Raw genomic sequence first — 18,686 nt, 5'->3', positions numbered from 1 at the left:
AACCAAACATGTCGGCTCGCACCCTTTTGGCCTGCCTCTGACTGGTTTTGGCCTGGCTACCTGGCATGACCACCCACGTGCAGTTCCAAACACGCCCAAAGCCGCCACAAGCGCCTCGCTGTCGTTGGGGATATCGCCTACCACTACAAGCATAACATCGTTAAATCCAAAATTTGTAAATAAATGTGCTAAGTCGAGAACTTGAACCTGGATAGTAGGTATAGGTTCTATCATAAGAAACCAAGTCACAGATCGTCGATACTTATTAGATTACAAACATATACATGGTGGGCGTTTTGGAGATGTGGTTATAGAAGAAAGATACAAGTTTAGAGTAAATTTCATCAATGGTTCTCAAACTCTTAATATATATCTTGGTACCAAAACATGCTAATTGTGCTATATGAGGTCTAAATCATTATAACTTACACTAAACCACCTGATTGTTCCGCTAATTGTGCGATGCATGGTAGCCTTGTCATTTGAATGGGTAGATTTCATCAAACTCTCCCTCTAAGTTCGAGTACTTTTAAAATCCACCTTTTGTACCCTAGATTTGTTAATAGTATTGTATGAGGTCTACAACTTTAAAGTTTGTGTCGAACGTTTTGTATAGCATGAAGTCAGCATGTCGGTCTCTTAGGGCTCATCTATATCTCTTATAAAGATAAATCTTACTAGCTATTTCTCTTGCCATGCAAAGTGCCCACATCAGCATCCACTAGAACATCCCACTAACACATAGCGCATTCAACTATCTCATCATGCAAAGTGTCAACATCAGCATCCACTAATACATCCAACTAACACATGCTATTATATTTTTATTCAAACTATTCACATTAGCAAACTACATCATTTATTCACATGTATATACATCTCTCGATTCTTAGTGACTAATACTATAACCTATTTATATTTATTCTTCATACCCATGGTAACGCGTGGAAAATCCTCCTAGTTTGGTAGAGCTCCGACTCCAGTCAAAATAGATTTAATTGTAGCTTCACGTGTGAAGTAGAATCATCTTAGGAGCTAAAACTTTTTTTTGACAGTTGGACTAAACAACTTATTTTTTCTGATGAACTTTTTTACTCACCTTTTTTCTCTTTATTTATTTTTTCTCTCCCTAGTCCCTACCTTATCGCATCGCAAGCCATCGCCCGCATCTAACTTGACATGGTTTCTCCCATACTCCCACAGCGCATCGTATTGCTATCTGCTTTGCTATTACTGATCCTCTGTGCTTTAGAATCTCTATCAAAGATGCTAATGTGACACCATATTAATAAAAAGAGATGATAAAAATTTAATAAGTAAAGAAAGTTTTATGAGAATAAAATTTTTCGTTTTAAAAATACGAATACGGTCACGAAACCTATGCTCAGCAAACCAAGCAGACCTCCTCACAACGATTGTTGGGCTTCCTCAAACCTGTACCCAGTTCCAACCCGCCCGCGCCGCCGCCCACCGCTGCCACACCATCATCACAGGAAAAAACGGAACGCCAAAAGCTCTCCGCCGAGACGCCGGCTACCGCGATCCCCCCCTCTAAAACCCTTCCCACGGACGGCCCCGTCCTCCACCTTCCGTTCCAGCGCGTGGCAGCCGCCGCTCTCCACCCGATTGGTTCCCGTGCCAGCTGCGCCACCGATTCACTCCGCCCCGTGCTGGCCGGCGCCGCTCGCCCTACCCCCGCCGTCCATGAACTTCTCCGAGGACTGGCGCTCCGTCTTCCCGGTTTGTGCCGTCTTCGCTGCGCCGTCCGCTGACCCGCTGCCTGCCGCCGCCGCTTCCTCCCGCGGCCCCCTCCACTTCTCCCCTCTCCCGCCGCGCACCCCGCTGCTCTCCCTTCCCTACCCCATCCCGTTGCTGCGCTCCTCCACCCGTGGCCTGAACCGCCTCCTCCGCTCGTTTGTCCGAGGCACCTCCTTCCTCCCGCGCTCTGACCTCGACTCTCTCGCTGAGACACTCCTCCCCCAACCGTCTCCGCCCTCCTCTCCGCCTTCCAATCTGCTCGCCGTCCTCCGCCTCTCTGGTTCCCTCATTCTCTTTTTCCCCTACGGCGAGAATGCGGAGCATGTTGCCTTTGTTACTCTGGATGCCACCACTGTCACTGGTTCCACGCCCCTCTCGCCGGTCGTTCAGAGGGACGGGTTCATGCACCCGGGCCACCGCATCCAGCAGCTTGCTACCACTGCTAAGGAGTCGTCATGGCCGTGGCAGCTGGGAGACAGCCCTGAGGGGTTCCTGCTTGCTGTGACAATGTACTCCCTGAATTGGTTCAGGGTTGAGTCACGGGGTTCGAGGACTTCCGCCTTAGTACCTGTTGCCAAGCAGCGGCTTGACTCTGTAATTGTGCATGCTTGTTGGAGCAGGCATTTGCCATCCGAATGTGCTGTGTTGCTGGAGAGTGGGGAGTTGTGCTGGTTCAATCTGGACACACGACAAGGTGGCAAGATAAAAATTGATGTTGGCAGCAAGGATGACACTGGGGAATGGCTGAGCTGTGACTATGGGTCACAACCATGGATGATAATCGTTGCGAGTTCTAAATCCATTCTTTTGATTGACTTGAGATTTGGGGACCGTGGTCAATACAAGGTTTTGGCAAGAGTTGGGATGCCAGGACTTTTTGAAACTGACCCTTTTGCTGAGGCAGATCAGTATCTTGCATTCTGTAGGGCTGGGTTTGATCATTTCCATTTCACAGTGGTGACACAGCGATTCTTGATTCTCCTTGATGTGAGACAGCCATTGACGCCTGTGTTGGCGTGGCAGCATGAGCTTGAGAGTCCTAGTAATGTTGCTATGTTTCGACTTTCTGAATTGAGGCCTTCCAAGGAGCATGAGTGGGCATCAAATTCCGGTTTTGCTATTTTGGTTTGTTCGTTCAGGACAGGGGAGTTCAGTGTTTTCTGTTATGGACCTAAAGACCAAGGCTGTCCAGAGAACTCTCACCTGTATGCTTGGGATCTTCCTTCACGGTTTTCACTGACAGGTCGTCACTGCAGCTGCAGCAATGGAGTGATGAAAGATGTATTCTCAATGCCTGTTTCAAGACATGGATATGCTTCACAACGGAATAAGAACTCAATTATTGGCTACTATGTGCTTCCAAATGACCTCTCAGTTTCCGAGACATCATTTACTGGCTTTGCTTTGGTCTGCTTGACAGCATTGGGGAAATTAGAAATGCAAAGGTACCATGTATCGGCTGATTCACATGATGATATCCCATGTGATGAATCACAACATACAGCCAGGGCTAGTAATTTAGCTATATTTCCTGACACTCCGTATGAAAATTTCTCCTTCACATATCGTTTCATGAAGTTGCATTTCCTATCTGAGTATCTTGAAGGCAATCTGTGCAATGCATTGGTAAAGCATGGTTCTAGTATCAATAAAGAGATGGGCCAAATTATTGTTAGTGAAGCTGTGTCGGAATATGCAAAAGATAACTCTAGTTCATTGCCTCAACCAGTTTCAGATTTTTTATGCAATGTTAGTATTCCCATGAACATTTTTGAAATTTCTTGTCAGAGAATATTGAATGGCCTGCCATCAGACATCCTGCATGTCACCTTCTCCAAATACAAGGACATGCTAGCATGCAGCACAGAGAAAACCTTGTGTGAATATTTAGATGTTCCTACCTGTTTGACGAACACTAAACTTAGACCTTTCCTGTTGGCAGAACCTTCAAGCATAAGTTACAATCTGACTAGCAAAGTAGTCTCTCCAAATGCCCTTGTTGGTCCAGTACTACCCATACATGTTCTGCTTGCGCTGGAAGAGAAAAGCAAGGATGCAGAAAGCTGTTCTGAAGGAGTACCTATTGAAACTGATTCCATAAATGATCGATGTAGAGAAGTTTTTGAAGCCTTTGAGCCTGTAATATCCATTGCTGACACTGACAATGGTAATGGATGGCCTGGTACACAAGAACTGAATGAAGAAAAGCCCTATTTTAGTTATGAACCTCAGATTGAACATAGGTTCAGTATGGATAGAAGTACCAGAAAGGAGGAGAAAGGAGATCAAAACCAAGATGATCTGCATACGTCTTCAACACTATATGAGGATAAGATCTTCACAACATTTGTTTGCGGAAAAGCCAAAGTTCCCGATTCACCCGAACAAGCTGCAACTTCTTTGTTCGATTTCAGCCCAGTGAGGATGGATTTTGATACCCCAGCCATGGAAATTCAGCCTGCCGAGGAAAAGGTGTACAAATGCTTGAGAAAACAATTTGTAACATGGCAAAACAATTTCAAGCCATACCAAGATTTTTGTAGCTTGCATAAAATACCAAAGCCAAAGCAATAAGCCCGACCATGCTTCATTCAGTTTCAACAGGGCTTGTAGGTTTACACATATGGCTGGTTGCCATTTTTGTTTTGTTTCGTTTTTTGGAGGGTAAGAGCAGACCAAAAATCTACACTCAGGTGCTTTTGTGTGATGTACATACACATAACCTGCTGTTGAATAGAAGAAATGCTGTGTTCTTCTATGTACTGCTTTTGTGTTGCTGTCATACTGTTCATGAATGTATACTCCCTCCTTTTTGAAATATGCAACGTTAAGATAAGCTAATTAGTTCATTGCCTAAAATGAGCAAATACGCTAACTAAAATGAGCAAATTAGCTTGCCTAAAATTATATATTGGAAAAACAGGGAGTAGCAACCCTTTCTTTTCAGATTTGGAAGGACCGTCATCCTTTTTGTTTTACAAATTTGGAAATGTGTACCCTGGTGACTTTGTAGGATTTTATGGACTCGTTGGAATCTTTTACAGGCACACTGTTTTTTTGGCCCTTAATGAAGCTAATATTGTCACTGAAGCAGTGAAGCCAATGTTTCAGTCTTAACAGGCACGCCGTGCTTTCAGGCCCAGAACGAAGCTACTTACGCCAGACTGCCACAAGAGCCAAGGTTTCTTGCATGAAAATAGAAGTTACTGCTGCTTGGAAAAATATCATCCTTAGATTCCTAGGCACGTTAGATAACCAAGCCCAGATACAGTAATACTTCATAATAAACCATCAACCGACGTTTGAGGGGCATTTACACACTTGATGTTTCCATGCCATATAAGATTAAAGACAATAAAATAGCAGGTATTCGATAACATCTTCAAAATTGCGAAGAGGGCCAAGCATCATAAAATGGAAAACATATTTTTATCAACTACAACACGAGCAGTCTTTTTCAAGTAGTACCAGCGAACTCTATAAAGCCCCCAACACAGAATTAGGAAAAGGAACAGCAGATCGAGTGGGTCACAACATGAATAAAATCCTTTCTGGTACACCAACTTAGGCTTTGCGGTTCCGGGAGGTAGAACCTTTCTGCTCTACGGGGTCCCTGCTTCCCACCAAGTCCCGGTAACGCTGCTCCCAGTCATCCACCTTCCCGTTTGCGATATCTGCATGGATCGCCCTCCGGATTCCTTTTACTACCAAGAAGTACTGGAAAAGAGTACAGAAGATATGAGTGTAGAGTTCTGTTTGATGTCAGTGAAAAGAGTATTATGTAAGGCAGTTCACCTCCACAGCAAGGATAAGTGGTATGAACATCTTCCAGCGATTGTTAGGGTTTGGACCATCAATTAACTTCTGATCAACATGAATGGACTTGCTCCCGTTTGAGATGACAACAGTAATTTCTTTCATCAGGTTTGGAACCCACGGAGTTCCATCTGGAAGTATCTGTTAACAGTGAAATATCATCATCTATTAACCATTAAGTCACGAGAACAGAGAAATGCTAGGTCAAAAACAGACAAACCTTCTCCCCATGTTCATTAGCCTTGCACCTTCCACTGTTCTCCACTAATGCTATTGGCAGGGGGAAATCCTAAAAAAGCAAAATGTAGATATTCCATTAAAACTAGCTTAAAAAGCAAAAATGAAATGAATTCGGCATGTCTGCTTGTGCACAAAGAGATCTGTGATGTACTGAAAAATCCAAATTTCCTGTTGTCCATGGAAACATAATTTTGAAAGAGCATGTCATAAAACAAATCAGCAGGTAGAGAAAAGCAACTAACATGATACAGTCATTTAGCCAAAGTTGCTTCCAATAATTTTCACATAGTCTAATAATTGAGGATGAAACACGTGGACGAGCATAGCTAACTAAGGAATTATTGAAAACACATATTATCGAAAGGATACGCCGATACAAGGATAAGAGTGGAACAAAAAAATGCAAATTATAGAGCAAATACATTTTGCTGAATTGCTGATGATTCAAGAATGAAAAGCAAAATTCAACGTTGTTTGTGTACATGCTAAATGACCATATACACACATCCTGTTGCCAGTTGGAAACTACCAACAAAATCTAACACACATAAAAGGCACTAAGTGAGCGGTGCCCTTTACCCAGAGCTTAGGCATTTTGTAACATAGTGGATGACCTATGATATGCCAACAGGTCATGTAGTTTCAGAAGATCGATACAACATGATAAGACAACAGGCTCCATATGATGGTCCATAGAAGGAGAAGGGAGCACTCATGAGCCGCTGGGAGGGGTGCAGGGGTCAGGAGGCAGGTGAGATGAAGGGGTCAGGAGGCGGCTGAGATGAAGGGGTCAGGCGCCAGCGGCAGCAGAGTCACAGAGAACCAACAGCCACCTAGGATACCGCTTATAAGGCGCTGTGGTACCCTCTCGCTCAGTACACTGCAGTGACCTCCTGGTAGTGCTTTTTTGAAAACTGTGTAAAACGTTAGCAAACTAAATAGATGAAGAAAAAATAATGGCATTGAATAAGACTAACAAGACCTCTACCAATGTAAACCTCAAATATATCTAGACTGGCGTATACCAAATGAACTAGCGAAAACTGCAAATGATGCCTGTGCAAGGTTCAGCTACCAGTTGCATGGAGTACCTTGCTAGTTAGTCTCCAATGGAGACTAACTAGCAAGGTAATCTGACACTGAAAATGATGACCGTGCAAGGTTAATGGCATAAATTAATAAATACATCTGCATATGACCATCATTTAGAAGCTAATGTGGTTTCTAGCACTCATATTAGGGAAGTGAAACCAAGATCAGAAGTCCAAAAAGGCATCTCCACAGGAGGTAAAAAATGGCAGAAAATGATCAGTGGCTGAGGAAGGTCAAACACTCACTGCAGCTCCTAATTGATGCATGGGTATTCCATAGAGCATGATGGAAATAGTTATACGATAAATGAAAACATGCATTACCCCATATTCTCGTTTGTTGATTCCTGCCCCCGAGCGGATGTATCGCAAAAGTGCCTCTGATCTTCTTGTAAAGAAATCATTATAGTCGATTCCATCAGGTGGTGAGAGTTGAGCATGGGTCAACACAACCAATGATCTTCGCCAAATATCTTTTCCAAATGAATTGGTGATGGCTCTTATGACCTGTTCATCCAGTGTATCCATTCTATACGCATCCAAGCGATCCACGTACAGGAGAACATCGATAGTCTTGCCTAGAAGAAATCTGCAATATAATTGATAACATGTAAGATACATGTATATTAATTTAAAAGGGGCTTCAGGAGTTGCTATTTCACTCATTTGCACTTGTAACACAATGTCTCAATTGCATTTGGATCCAAGGGTAAATGTAGGTGAGACCAGCAAACCACAAACATTTCAGTAGGTTAGTTTAATCAACTATCCTCGGATTGGAACACAACTTCAACAGAACACCGACATGCCCCAATTCCACACTTTAAGATGCTTGGTGATTTCTTTGCCAAAAAACAGTTATTTTTTCTGAGGTTTTGGTAAATATATAAATAAAGAGAAATTAATGCTGTTAGGGCTGCATATGGACTACATCATTCAAGATAACACAGCCACTCTGCATATAAAGTCCCTAACCCAAATATCTGCACATTTTTTAAATTATCTCTTGTTTAAGCTCTTCAAATTGCAAGAGGTCTGTTCGCTTGCAGAACTAGCAATATAGTTTAACTTATAAAATGCAGTCAAGGTTATGGAGTGTTTCACTAGACTATTAGGGACAGGAACATTAATAGTAGATCATAGCGCTGTGTCATGGTTGTAGAGAGTAATAGTAAGGATATGCATGTCACAAGCAGATATTCCAGCGCACACATTTTTTATAGCATTCAAGGATCTGTCATGTAGTATTTCATGTGAAAACAATGTTTTCTAAATGTGCTACCCAAAGACCTTGCTAAATCCACTATATATCCAACTGAAGCAACCAGATAGTATGAAACAATTCTTCCAGGTCCAGAACGGCAATCCTTTGTCAGGGCACAGTGCCACATAAAGCCCTATATTACATGCTATAAAATCTGTAACAAATTGCACCACTTTCAGGAATGTATGGATATGACTCAACATGTTGAAATGTGCATACCTCTTAATGATGTCAACAGCCTGCTCATTAATGTATCCACCTTCAATGAGCCCAGGAGTGTCGATAATGTTCAAGGTGAACCCTGCCCTTGTGCGCGAGCACATCGTTGGTCTCAGACCCTCAGACTGCACAGTACAACATCCAACAACAGAACCACACATAAGTTCCTGTGGCAGGAGTCGAACCAGAAACTTAGAACATGGTGAAGCAAAACCTGGAAAGCGCTGACAGTGGTGACCCTCTCCCCGACGATGGAGTTAACAGTGGATGACTTCCCCACTCCACCTTTCCCCATCACCAGAATTGTTAATGTGCTCACATCCTTCACATCACAAACACAAGCAGAATACTCATTGACCACCAATTCTTAAAGAAACATAACCAACCAGAAAGCACGACTATCCTTGACTAATATACTACCTCTAGCCCAATTCAATTGCCATCTAGGACAATATGGTAGACCAATGACATCTTTGGCCCTGCTTTATTGAAATCAATTTTCTGGAGGTAGCAGTTTACATGATAACATTTAGACATTGCACAGCTAGGTCAGCGACTCTAATTGCAGACCTAGCATGCGTGATAAAAGCTCTACCAGAGACAGCTCCTAAACTCTACAGAGCCATAACTCACAATAGTACAAATTACCAAATTGTAATGACATTGCGGTTGCAGTACTTTAGAGTTCGATGTCATTCATTTTCATGCGATAAGAAAAATAACTACATGCATAATAATGATTGGACTTTCCATGGCACACATTTTCAGATGACATCTATTTTAGACCGGAGGTAATAACTGATTCAGGCATAGAACGTTGCATAGACGCGTAGTGGAGTACCTCCTCCTTGAGTTTGCCGAGGAGCTCGTGCAGCTTGGTCTGGGTGGCCGCCGGAAACTGCTGCAGACCGGCCCATTCGCGCGGTATCGGCGACGCCATCCTCTCCCTTCCCTTTACCTGCCACAAGGACGCGCGTTCCACAAAATCAGAGACAAAAAAAACCAATTTTGCCTGGACGGAGCGGAGTGTGCGCGCGGCGGGTGAGGCGTAGATGCTTACCTGGAGACGCGGGGCCGGCAGTTAAAACCTAGAGCGAGGGCCGGGTCGCTGCGAGGGGAAGGCGGCGAGCGGGCGGGCGGGGTCACGGCGGCGGGGGTTTATGCGAAGGGAAGGGATAAGGAGAGCGGAGGCGGAGGGGGTGTCGATGAGATGGATGTTGGGGTCGGGTCTTGCTTGGCCTCTTGGCTCTTGGGGACGGGGGACTCCCTGTTTCTTTTGCTTTTTCCCTTTTTCCTTTTTCATTTATTTTCTCTGTGGGCTGTACCGTGCTAAACGATATGGCCTACTTATGGGCCTGTGCCTTTTTTTTTTTGGAAACTTATGGGCCTGTGCCTTGGTTGCTATAAAAGTGAGCTTACAGGCCTTGGGGTGCCATCTAACGTTTGTAAAGGCTCTACTTTGGCATAAATTATTTAATCTATATATACTCCTTTTCTGACATTTTATAAAATCCCCTCAAAAAACATTTTTATAAAAACTAGAAGATACCCTGCACATGCTATGATTGCAAAAAAAATAAAATGAAATTAAATGAAGATGGCATGGATAGCTTGCGTTAAGAGGTTTGAAGTTAGTGGAATGACATGCTATTAGTGGGACATGTTGTGCATAGTTAGCAAGAAATGTTGTGGACGACTTGCATGTTGTGATAGACTTATACTGAGAGTTAGCTTTACAAGAGATATAGTCATATAGATAGTCGATGAATTCAAAACTTATAGTGCCTGAGCATTGCATAATTTTAGAAGTCATCAAATTTTTAAAAGGAGACAACTCTTTCTTGTATATATTTAAAATAATGACTATTTTGTCCTTGTAGCCATTGAACACGTAGGATATTACCATCAATGCTAAATTTCAACTACTCCCTCTATTTTCTACATGTCACATTAGCTTTGTTTAAGTCAAAAATTAAAATCTTTGTCTATTTATTTATTTCATAAAATTGTTATGCTTTTATACATATGAATTATATGTTATAAACGTATTCCTCATAGTGAATCTAAAAATATATATAGTATCTTATGAAACCATATTTTTTTAAAAAAAAAATCGATGATAAAAATATAAATGTTTGATTAGAACCAAGTTAATATGATATGTAAAAAAGATGAAGGGAATAACTATTAGTGAGGTGCTGGGGCGTGGGACTAATGTCCACTTCTCTAGTAGTGGCATATGGTTCTACCAAACTTGTTCTACTGAATTAGAGCAACTCCAACAGCTTTGCTATTCTTATTATAAAGGCTTTTTAGAACTTGTATAGTAGAAAAATAGGCTCCAACAGATGTGCTATTTGGTTTTGTAAAATAGAAAGTTTGCTATTCCTTGATTTTCGTTGGCCATATATAGTCAACCACTGACACTGGCTATCTGATAGCAAGGCTGTTGTGGACCTCTTCTTTTTTAAGAAGTTGTCTATTTTACAAAATGGCTAAACATTAGAATTTGGCTACTAATTTTAGCCAAGCTCTTGGAGATGCTCTTATAATGCACTTTAGCTTTGTTCTATATTATAAATACTCCCTCTATCCCTTTTTAACTGTTGTTACGGACTTACGGTATTCGTGCTGGTAAAAAAAGATTAATTAGATTTATAGAAAATATTAACAATATTTCTATCTCTAAAAAAGTTTATTATAAAAATAAATTCAATGATATATCTAATGATACTAACTATGCACTATAAGTATTAATATTATATTATGCATATTTATTTCGTCAAGTTAAGTTGACTTTTGAGAAATAAGAATGACAATTAATAAAGGGATGGAGGGGGCTTTTAGAAAATTGGTACTACAACTTCAAATAATCAACTACCATAACATATTTTTGTTATTGTGATGCCCTTTTTGATAAAGTTTGTCAAAGTTAGACAAATTCGTCTTATAATAAACTCAAAAGTGAGATATAATTTGGAAGGAATGGTCGAAGTAGCTAGTAAGAGCATCACCTCTAAGAGCTCCCAAATTCCACTCCCAATCTTGATTTTTTTTCGCAAGCTAGATTTGATAAACTGATCTCCAATTTCTTTACCTCAACACTCCCAATCTTTCTGCACTCACACATATCAATTAGCCAATCCGAAGGTGGAAGAGTGTGGGGAAGAATAACGAGTAAAGACAAGAGTTCCCAATGCAAATTTGTAAAGAGATAAAAGAAGGTATAAAAGTGGCTAGGGTGATTTGAAAATAATCTAGAATTCCAAATGCAAAATTATTTTCTATCTTCTAGCCACTTGGAAAACCCACTGGTTTACCGTTTTCTTGGAATTATTGTATAACTACTCTCTGACAGAATGTATTGCCTCAAGACAAATACACAAAGAGTCAAAGATCTCTATCTATATACTAACAAAACAAGACAACAAATCAAAGGTTTCCATGTGATTATATTCGCTTCTGGAAACCAGCCACAGCCAGGTAGCGATCCGGTTGCTCGTGCGCCAAGGGCGACTGGCAGTGACACTGGCGCCAATAGTTTCCAATTTTGCATGTGATACATTTGCGGCGTGGAAGTCCGAATGGAACAGTGGAAGTCGTTAGTCGCTAGTACGTACAAAACTGCCATGCTACAGAACTACGAAACCATCACACGGAGTGCTAGCTGCTAGACTACGGACAAAGCCGCCGGATACGTGCGCTGGCCGAGTCGTCGCCGGCCGGGCCCGGGCCCGGCTCTGGATGCATGGGGCCGGCGTGCGGACTGGTCTGGTCAAGCTCGGTCGGTGCATGGTCAGCTTGGTCACGTTTTACCACTGCGTCCAAGCTTGAACTCATCTGGTTTTCAACGGTGACAACTGTTCGTTCATCTAGGCGGATACGTTGGACTAGCGTGGCTGCATAATATTCCAACTTCCAGGCCATTCTGCCCTCTGCGGGATGTCGAGAGACCAAACACTGCCGGATTCTGGCAATTTTCTAGACGTTGTTGTGACGAAGTCGCAATATAAAATGTTTTGCAAAAAAAATATAGTAGTATAGTACACTTGACAGTTCATATCAAATTTAATTAGGTGCTGATCGATCTAACTACACTTCTTTTCAAATTCATGGTCAAAGTTTAATATGACGTATAGGTTGTAAGTTATGTTGACAGTACAAGTGCATTTTCTTTCTTTTGCTACTCTCATAAGCAGAGTTGTTAGGAACCTAGGATGTGAGGTGGAACTAAAAAAATATTCGGTGCAAATGACTCATTCGACACAATGCTCCCTTGAAACAATAAGCTTAATTTCTTTGTTTGAAAGGAAACACATAAATATTAATATCAATAGATGTATACATTCTTGCAAAAGTTGGAATGCAAAATTGTTTTCTAGAAATTTATATGAAAATAATAAAATTCATGTGCATATGTAGGGTCTATTTGGCACAAGTTCAGTTTCAAGTTCAGAAGCGGCTTAAGTGGAAGGTTGGAAGAGACAAAGAAAGAGCTACAAAAGAGAAGATCGAATGACTACAATCTGGCTCCTCTAAAAGAAGCACATGAAGGAGAAGTCATGTCAAACACACATAACATAAGACAAGATCAAATGAATTATGTCTTAGTACAGATGCACATGAATTATATCATTTTCATACATATTTTTAAGAACTTCTAAGTATATGTTTCAAAGAACTTTTCACAATTACCAATTATATATGTTCCTAATTGAATCGTTTGCTTGGTAGTGATCAAATAGAGTGGATTCAAGATGAGACACGGCTTTGTCGATACACCTATTGAATGATTTACCAATCCCAACTCTATCATGTTTGCAGTCCTTCAATTTGTATCTCGATCAGATGTCCAAAATCTCATTATACTATCTTAACCTCACCTATTTTACCCCACCTGACCTAACTGACGTCATGTCACCCTATTTGATACCTTGATCTTAAGTCTTAACTGAACTTTGCCATGCTCCACTCACCTCTTCAACATCGTAGCGTCATCTCTAGCTACAATGAGACTTGATAGCTACTACCCCTCCACACTCATCGTCAAGTAATCTCAAGATGTCTACTCCACCCTTTGCCTCCATTTTTTCGCTAAATCTATAGGCACCACTTGCCTCTAAGATAGCAACTTTTACGGTCGTTGCCTTTGCCAAGACGAGTAACACCGACCAAATTCGTATAATAGAATCCACCTCTAGCTCTAGGAACTCCGTCCCACCCTCCACGGTGAAGAAGATCTCTCTGCGTGTGGGAGAGGGAGAAGAAGAGAAGCTTACCAGGAACAAATAAAATACTCTAAATAATTAGAAGTTGGCCTCTAAAATTGTCAATTAGGCCTTCTTTGGATGTTGTCGGATTCACCTCAATTCACATGTGTTGGAGTGGATTGGGGTGGAATTTAGTTCAAGTTTTACTCCAACCCACCCCAACACACGTGGATTGATGCGAATCCGACTACATCCAAACAAGGCCTTAAGTGTTTCTAATACAGGCCGTGGGACAGGTTACAGTTAGGTAGATTAGCCATACTTTTTTGTGACAATTAGTACGTTCCAGTGCTTAACTACTGGATTTTAGCACTAGTTTCCATCTGGTCTATTAGCATACTGTTTCAGAGAATATGATATTGCCTCCGTTACAATCTTTTAAACAAGAAATCTACACACAAGTTGTTTACAAAACGGAAATCGGATCCAAGTTGTCATTTGAACTAAGCTAGCGTGGAAGCACGCCCAGCAAAAAATTTACACACAAGTTCGTCACAAAACGAAAATCAGATCTATGTTTTTGTTTTCATTTGGACCTAAGCGCCTATGCTGCTGAAATACTAACATGGAAGCAAGCCCAGCAAAATTGCAACTATCCTAGCTACTTACAAGTTAAATCGTCTCTCTATTTTACAAAATCCACCTTTTTACATCACAGTTCCCTTTGATTTAAGATGACAGCTTGTTCAGCCCTCTGAAATCCACAGCGTCGACGCATTCGCCTACGCTCTTGTACTTGTTGAGCAACTTGAGCAGCTCGGTGGCCTTCTCCTTGGTTGCGTCCCTGCAGCCGACCTGCAAGAGCAGGAGCAGTTTCTGGAACGCCCCAACCCGCAGCGCCTCGACAAGGCACCGCGTCACCGCATTCTCCTCCTCCTCGCCGTCGCTGTGCGCCTTTCCAAGGCGCCACATCGCCGACACCGCGAGTTGGGTCGCCAGGTCGGACACGCGGAACATCTTCTTGACGAGCATGGGCACGGCGAGCGCGTGCGCCCGCGCGCTTGCGCGGCCTTCCTCCGAGGCGAGCACCGCGTCGAGCACAGCCAGTGCCTTCTCGGACATGCTCTTGTCGGCGTCTACGAGGGCCTCGATGAGCACGGGGACGAGCCCGGCGGCGGCAAGGCGCGCCGCGACGCGCTCGTCGTATAGCGCCAGGTGATAGGTGGCGACCATGCCGGCCTTGGTTGCCTGTGGGCAGATCGGAGACTTGATGATCTTTGCCAGCGCGTCTACGATCTCGTCGACCTTTCCGCTCAGATCAGTGAACGCTCCGTCGCATGAGACGACCTCTTTGATCGCCAGCACGGCGTTCAGCCTTCCCGCCAAGGTCCCGTTCTCAGCAATGGCGACCAGAGACCCCAGCGAGCTCGGCAAGCCCAGCGTCCTGGCGGCCTCCTCGTCCAACGGCATCATGCAGACCAATGCCGCGAGGATGTCCTCAAGGACGCGCCCCGCCGGCGCAGCGTCAGCAGCAGCAGCAGAAGCGAGCGACTCGAACGCGGCGGCGAGCACGCGGCCCGTGCCGATGGACGCGAAGCAGCGCCTGTTCCGCTCGCTGTCCCTGGCGAGGGCCTTGATCTTGGCGACCACCTCGGCGCACCGCGCGGGCGCGGCGGCGTCGCGGCGGCGCGCGCACCCCGCGAGGTCGAAGAGGAGCTCGGAGGCCTGGACGGGGGTGACGGGGATCTTGGGCGTGGGGATGCGCTCGACGCCGCGGGAGCGGTTGGCGACGCACCAGTCCTGGATGACGCGGCGGATGGCGTGGTTGGGGACGAGGTCCTCGTGGCGGAGCGGCGCGTGGGTGACGGGGCAGGTGGCGCGGCCCGTGTCCAGCCACGCCTCGATGCTCTCGCGGTCGTACGTGATCCCCGTCGGCGCCGTGACGGGGTCCCGCATGAGATCCAGCGAGATCGGGCACCGGTAGTGCGCCGGGATCGCGAGCTCCACGCTGCTGCTGCCGCTGCCGCCGCCGCCGCCGAGCGACACCGCGGCCTTGGTCGCCGCCCTGCGTGCCCTCCGCACCAGCAGAGCCATAGAAGGACAGGGATTTGGACGATGAGTTATCGGAGACGACGGCGAGGAGGCGTGCTGGATTGGTGTGTTGGTGGGTGAGGTGTGAAGAGTTCAATGCGAAGACTGGGTTGGGGGGCAGGAGGAGGAGGGCGGGTTCAAATAGGGAGGGAAGGCAACGGACGGGTAAAGGGTTTGAATTGGAACGTTGACGTTGAACGCGAGTTTGAATGCGTATAAACCGCGGGGGTGTGAAGAAACGGTCGGTAATGCTAATGCCTTAACGCGCACAGCGCGCTGGCTTTAGTTAGGTGCCAGCAGTCACGCTCCCTCTTTTTTTCCTTTTGGGATTGGGATTGGGATTGGGATTGAGATTGGGAAGGTCCGGCACCGGCAAGTCTAGCATTTCAGGCCCTATATATTTGGGATCAGCGAGATCCTTTCCCCCAAAACCTAAAAAATTTAGATATTGTTTAGTTGAGGAGGTGAAAAGTTTTTTTTGTACGGTAACACTTTTGTTTTTATTTAACAATTATTATCCAATAATCGATTAACTAGGCTCAAAACACTGAATATGCCCCTAGATCCATAGATTTGGTGTGTTTTGGGGAAATTACCCATTACGCCACTGCTTAGTAGAAAATGACCAGTTCATTCTATTTTGTTTTTATCATAGTTTTCTTCCTATATGTGCAAAACCTGTTGTTATTCTTCGTCTACTCATGGCGCCGTGGCCTCGTCCCGTCTGCTGGAGCCTCGTAGGAGCGTCGCTCGCCGAAGCCCCACTCCGCTCCGCTTGCCGGAGCCCAACTCTACACCGCTCATCCGGCCGTGGCCATGTGGCTGGGCTAGCCACCTGGCCACCGTCGAGGCCAAGCCCGACCACGCGAGCGCGGCCAAACCTACCGCAACACAATGCTCTCTGGAGCCCGACGCAGCGCAAGGCTTGGGCGTGGGTGCGTGGCTGGCCGACGCCCCAATGCAGCCGCCGACAAGGCCACACCCGGCCACCGGTGAGGCCGCCTGGGCGCCAGCGAGGCCAAGCCCGACCGTGAGGCAAGACATCCTCCGCTCACACAGCCGCTAGAGCCGATTGAGAGGAAGAAGATAAGCTCATTTTTTATTTTTTGTTCTGTCGCACGGGCCCTAGATTGTAGTAGGATAGAGGGAAACTTGGAGCCATACCAATCACTTTTCGGGATCTCAGATCTACAATGGAGCTGCTCTATGGTGGAGCTGCGTGAATCTGCGATGTGGAGTTGTTTTTTGAGAGTTGGAGCTCTGCCAAACAGGCCCATAGATATAGATCAATAACACTAAAATAGAAAAATCAAGAGAAAAAAGAGAGAGATGAATGAACAATACTCCCTCCATCCCATATTGTAAGTCATTCCAAGAATCTTGGAGAGTCAAAGCATTTTCACGTTTGACCAAAATTATAGAGAAAAATACTAAGATTTGTAACGCAAAGTGAATATACTATGAAAATAAAATTAAGAAAAAAAATCTAATGATACTTAGTTAGTATCATAATGATAATTATTTTATAATATAAATTTGGTCAAACTTAGAAAAGTTTGACTCTCTAAGATTCTTAGAATGACTTACAATTTGGGATGGAGGGAGTATAAAGCAAGAATTGAAGTTACCCCATGTCGTCTAAAAAAAGAAGTTACTCCATGCAAGTTCAATAACCACAGGTGGAACCTAGGTTTAAGCACATAAAAAAGATAGTATGAAGCTTGATGTTTATATCATATTCTTTTTTTTTGAAATTGTCTGAAAATTATTGTGCACAGTTTAAGAACTAAGATACGGTTCCTCTAGCGTAGGAGCTATCCTGCGCATGTAGACACACCTAGGTGCATATGTGGGTTCATGGTAAAACTCAATATTATCTTTAAAATTACTTTGTTCAAAAAAAATAAATCTTTAAAATTGCATTCATGCTATAAAAAGTTAGAATAGGACTATCCTGCGCAAATAGGCATGGCTAGGTGTATATGTAGGGATAAAAATAGATAGAAAAATCTTGGCACCGACCGTTTCTGTTTTCTGTATTATAATACCATTTTTTATATTATAATTCTGTTTTTGAGCGTAGCCAAACATAAAAAATTATTGTTTTTAATTGGTTTCACAACCATTTTTAATTATTTTTAATACTCTTTAATTACTAAAATGTAGAAAAGTTTTGTACCAATTGTTTCTGTTTTTTATATTGTAATACTATTTCCATCGGTTTTCATCCCTATGTATATATATGTGAGTCACGTGGCAAAAGTTACCTTCTGTCATCGTTATACATAACGTCTACATGAAATGCAAATATATATTATACATGAATTAATTATGATAGGAGCTATTTTATACAAGTTGGTAGGGTCTATGAGCTCGATCATATGGATTTGGTTTGAGTTTTTTTAACCCATTAACTCTTAGCTTTTTCATATGCCATACACGATTTTATTTATGGAGCACTTCAATGATCAATTGGGTTGATCATTGGGTCCGGTTTTGCTAGTTTAGACTTCAGAAGTAGTTCAGAGTCAGTCTAGCAAATCAGCTTCTGGCTTTTGCCATATAAGTTTTGGGTTGTGTATCATCGGTCTCTCGATTATTAGCACCTGACTATGCATACATTTCAAATTCATAACAATGACTTGTTGATCGCAGCAGTCTATTTATTTACCAAATAGAATGACCATTCCCTGGTGAAAAGTGGCTCTTGAACAATTCAAAGTCGTCATCACTCATCAGCAGCACTCTGCTACCTTGTTTTGTCAGCAATGGAACTCTCTTTCAGCATCCTTGTGCACGTTACGGCTATATTCGTTGCAAATTATCAAATAAGTCTGCAGAGTCGGATCCGGTACTAGCTACATTTCAAACATAAGCACTTTCGGTCTGAAAAAATTGCCTCTCGTGCATCATGACGTTTGAAATGCAACACATGGCGCTGTCGTCTTAGTTCTACCTGAAGAATTTGCTTTTTTTAAAAACTGGCAGAAAGATAGC

At 43.4% G+C, this 18,686-nt stretch overlaps 3 protein-coding genes across 3 annotated transcripts; 1 reads left to right on the top strand and 2 right to left on the bottom strand.

Moving 5' to 3' along the window:
• LOC8056823 lies at positions 1,433 to 4,516 on the top strand. Its single transcript, XM_002468150.2, has one exon. It carries the CDS (start codon positions 1,705 to 1,707, stop codon positions 4,330 to 4,332), a length of 2,628 nt encoding a protein of 875 aa, XP_002468195.1. The 5' UTR covers positions 1,433 to 1,704; the 3' UTR covers positions 4,333 to 4,516.
• LOC110431641 (translocase of chloroplast 34, chloroplastic-like) lies at positions 5,071 to 9,640 on the bottom strand. The gene is made up of 8 exons (XM_021450858.1): positions 9,449 to 9,640; positions 9,230 to 9,346; positions 8,603 to 8,710; positions 8,389 to 8,513; positions 7,230 to 7,494; positions 5,795 to 5,863; positions 5,554 to 5,715; positions 5,071 to 5,475 (listed from the first exon to the last, which is right to left on the bottom strand). The coding sequence occupies exons 2-8, from the start codon at positions 9,326 to 9,328 to the stop codon at positions 5,323 to 5,325; spliced, it is 981 nt and encodes a 326-aa protein (XP_021306533.1). The 5' UTR covers positions 9,329 to 9,346; positions 9,449 to 9,640; the 3' UTR covers positions 5,071 to 5,322.
• On the bottom strand, positions 14,070 to 15,816 carry LOC8056822 (U-box domain-containing protein 21). Its single transcript, XM_002465533.2, has one exon. It carries the CDS (start codon positions 15,690 to 15,692, stop codon positions 14,328 to 14,330), a length of 1,365 nt encoding a protein of 454 aa, XP_002465578.1. The 5' UTR covers positions 15,693 to 15,816; the 3' UTR covers positions 14,070 to 14,327.

This window comes from Sorghum bicolor, chromosome 1 (assembly GCF_000003195.3).
Source record: "Sorghum bicolor cultivar BTx623 chromosome 1, Sorghum_bicolor_NCBIv3, whole genome shotgun sequence".
Taxonomy (NCBI): Eukaryota; Viridiplantae; Streptophyta; class Magnoliopsida; order Poales; family Poaceae; genus Sorghum; species Sorghum bicolor.
This window is presented reverse-complemented; position numbering and strand designations above follow the sequence as displayed.

Coding starts and splice junctions, on each gene's coding strand:
- LOC8056823 (XM_002468150.2), top strand. CDS start 1,705: ATGAACTTCTCCGAGGACTGGCGCTCCGTCTTCCCGGTTTGTGCCGTC.
- LOC110431641 (XM_021450858.1), bottom strand. CDS start 9,328: ATGGCGTCGCCGATACCGCGCGAATGGGCCGGTCTGCAGCAGTTTCCG. Junction 7,495..8,388: donor GCTGTTGACATCATTAAGAG/GTATGCACATTT, acceptor ATTATATTGCAG/ATTTCTTCTAGGCAAGACTA. Junction 5,476..5,553: donor CACTTATCCTTGCTGTGGAG/GTGAACTGCCTT, acceptor ACTCTTTTCCAG/TACTTCTTGGTAGTAAAAGG.
- LOC8056822 (XM_002465533.2), bottom strand. CDS start 15,692: ATGGCTCTGCTGGTGCGGAGGGCACGCAGGGCGGCGACCAAGGCCGCG.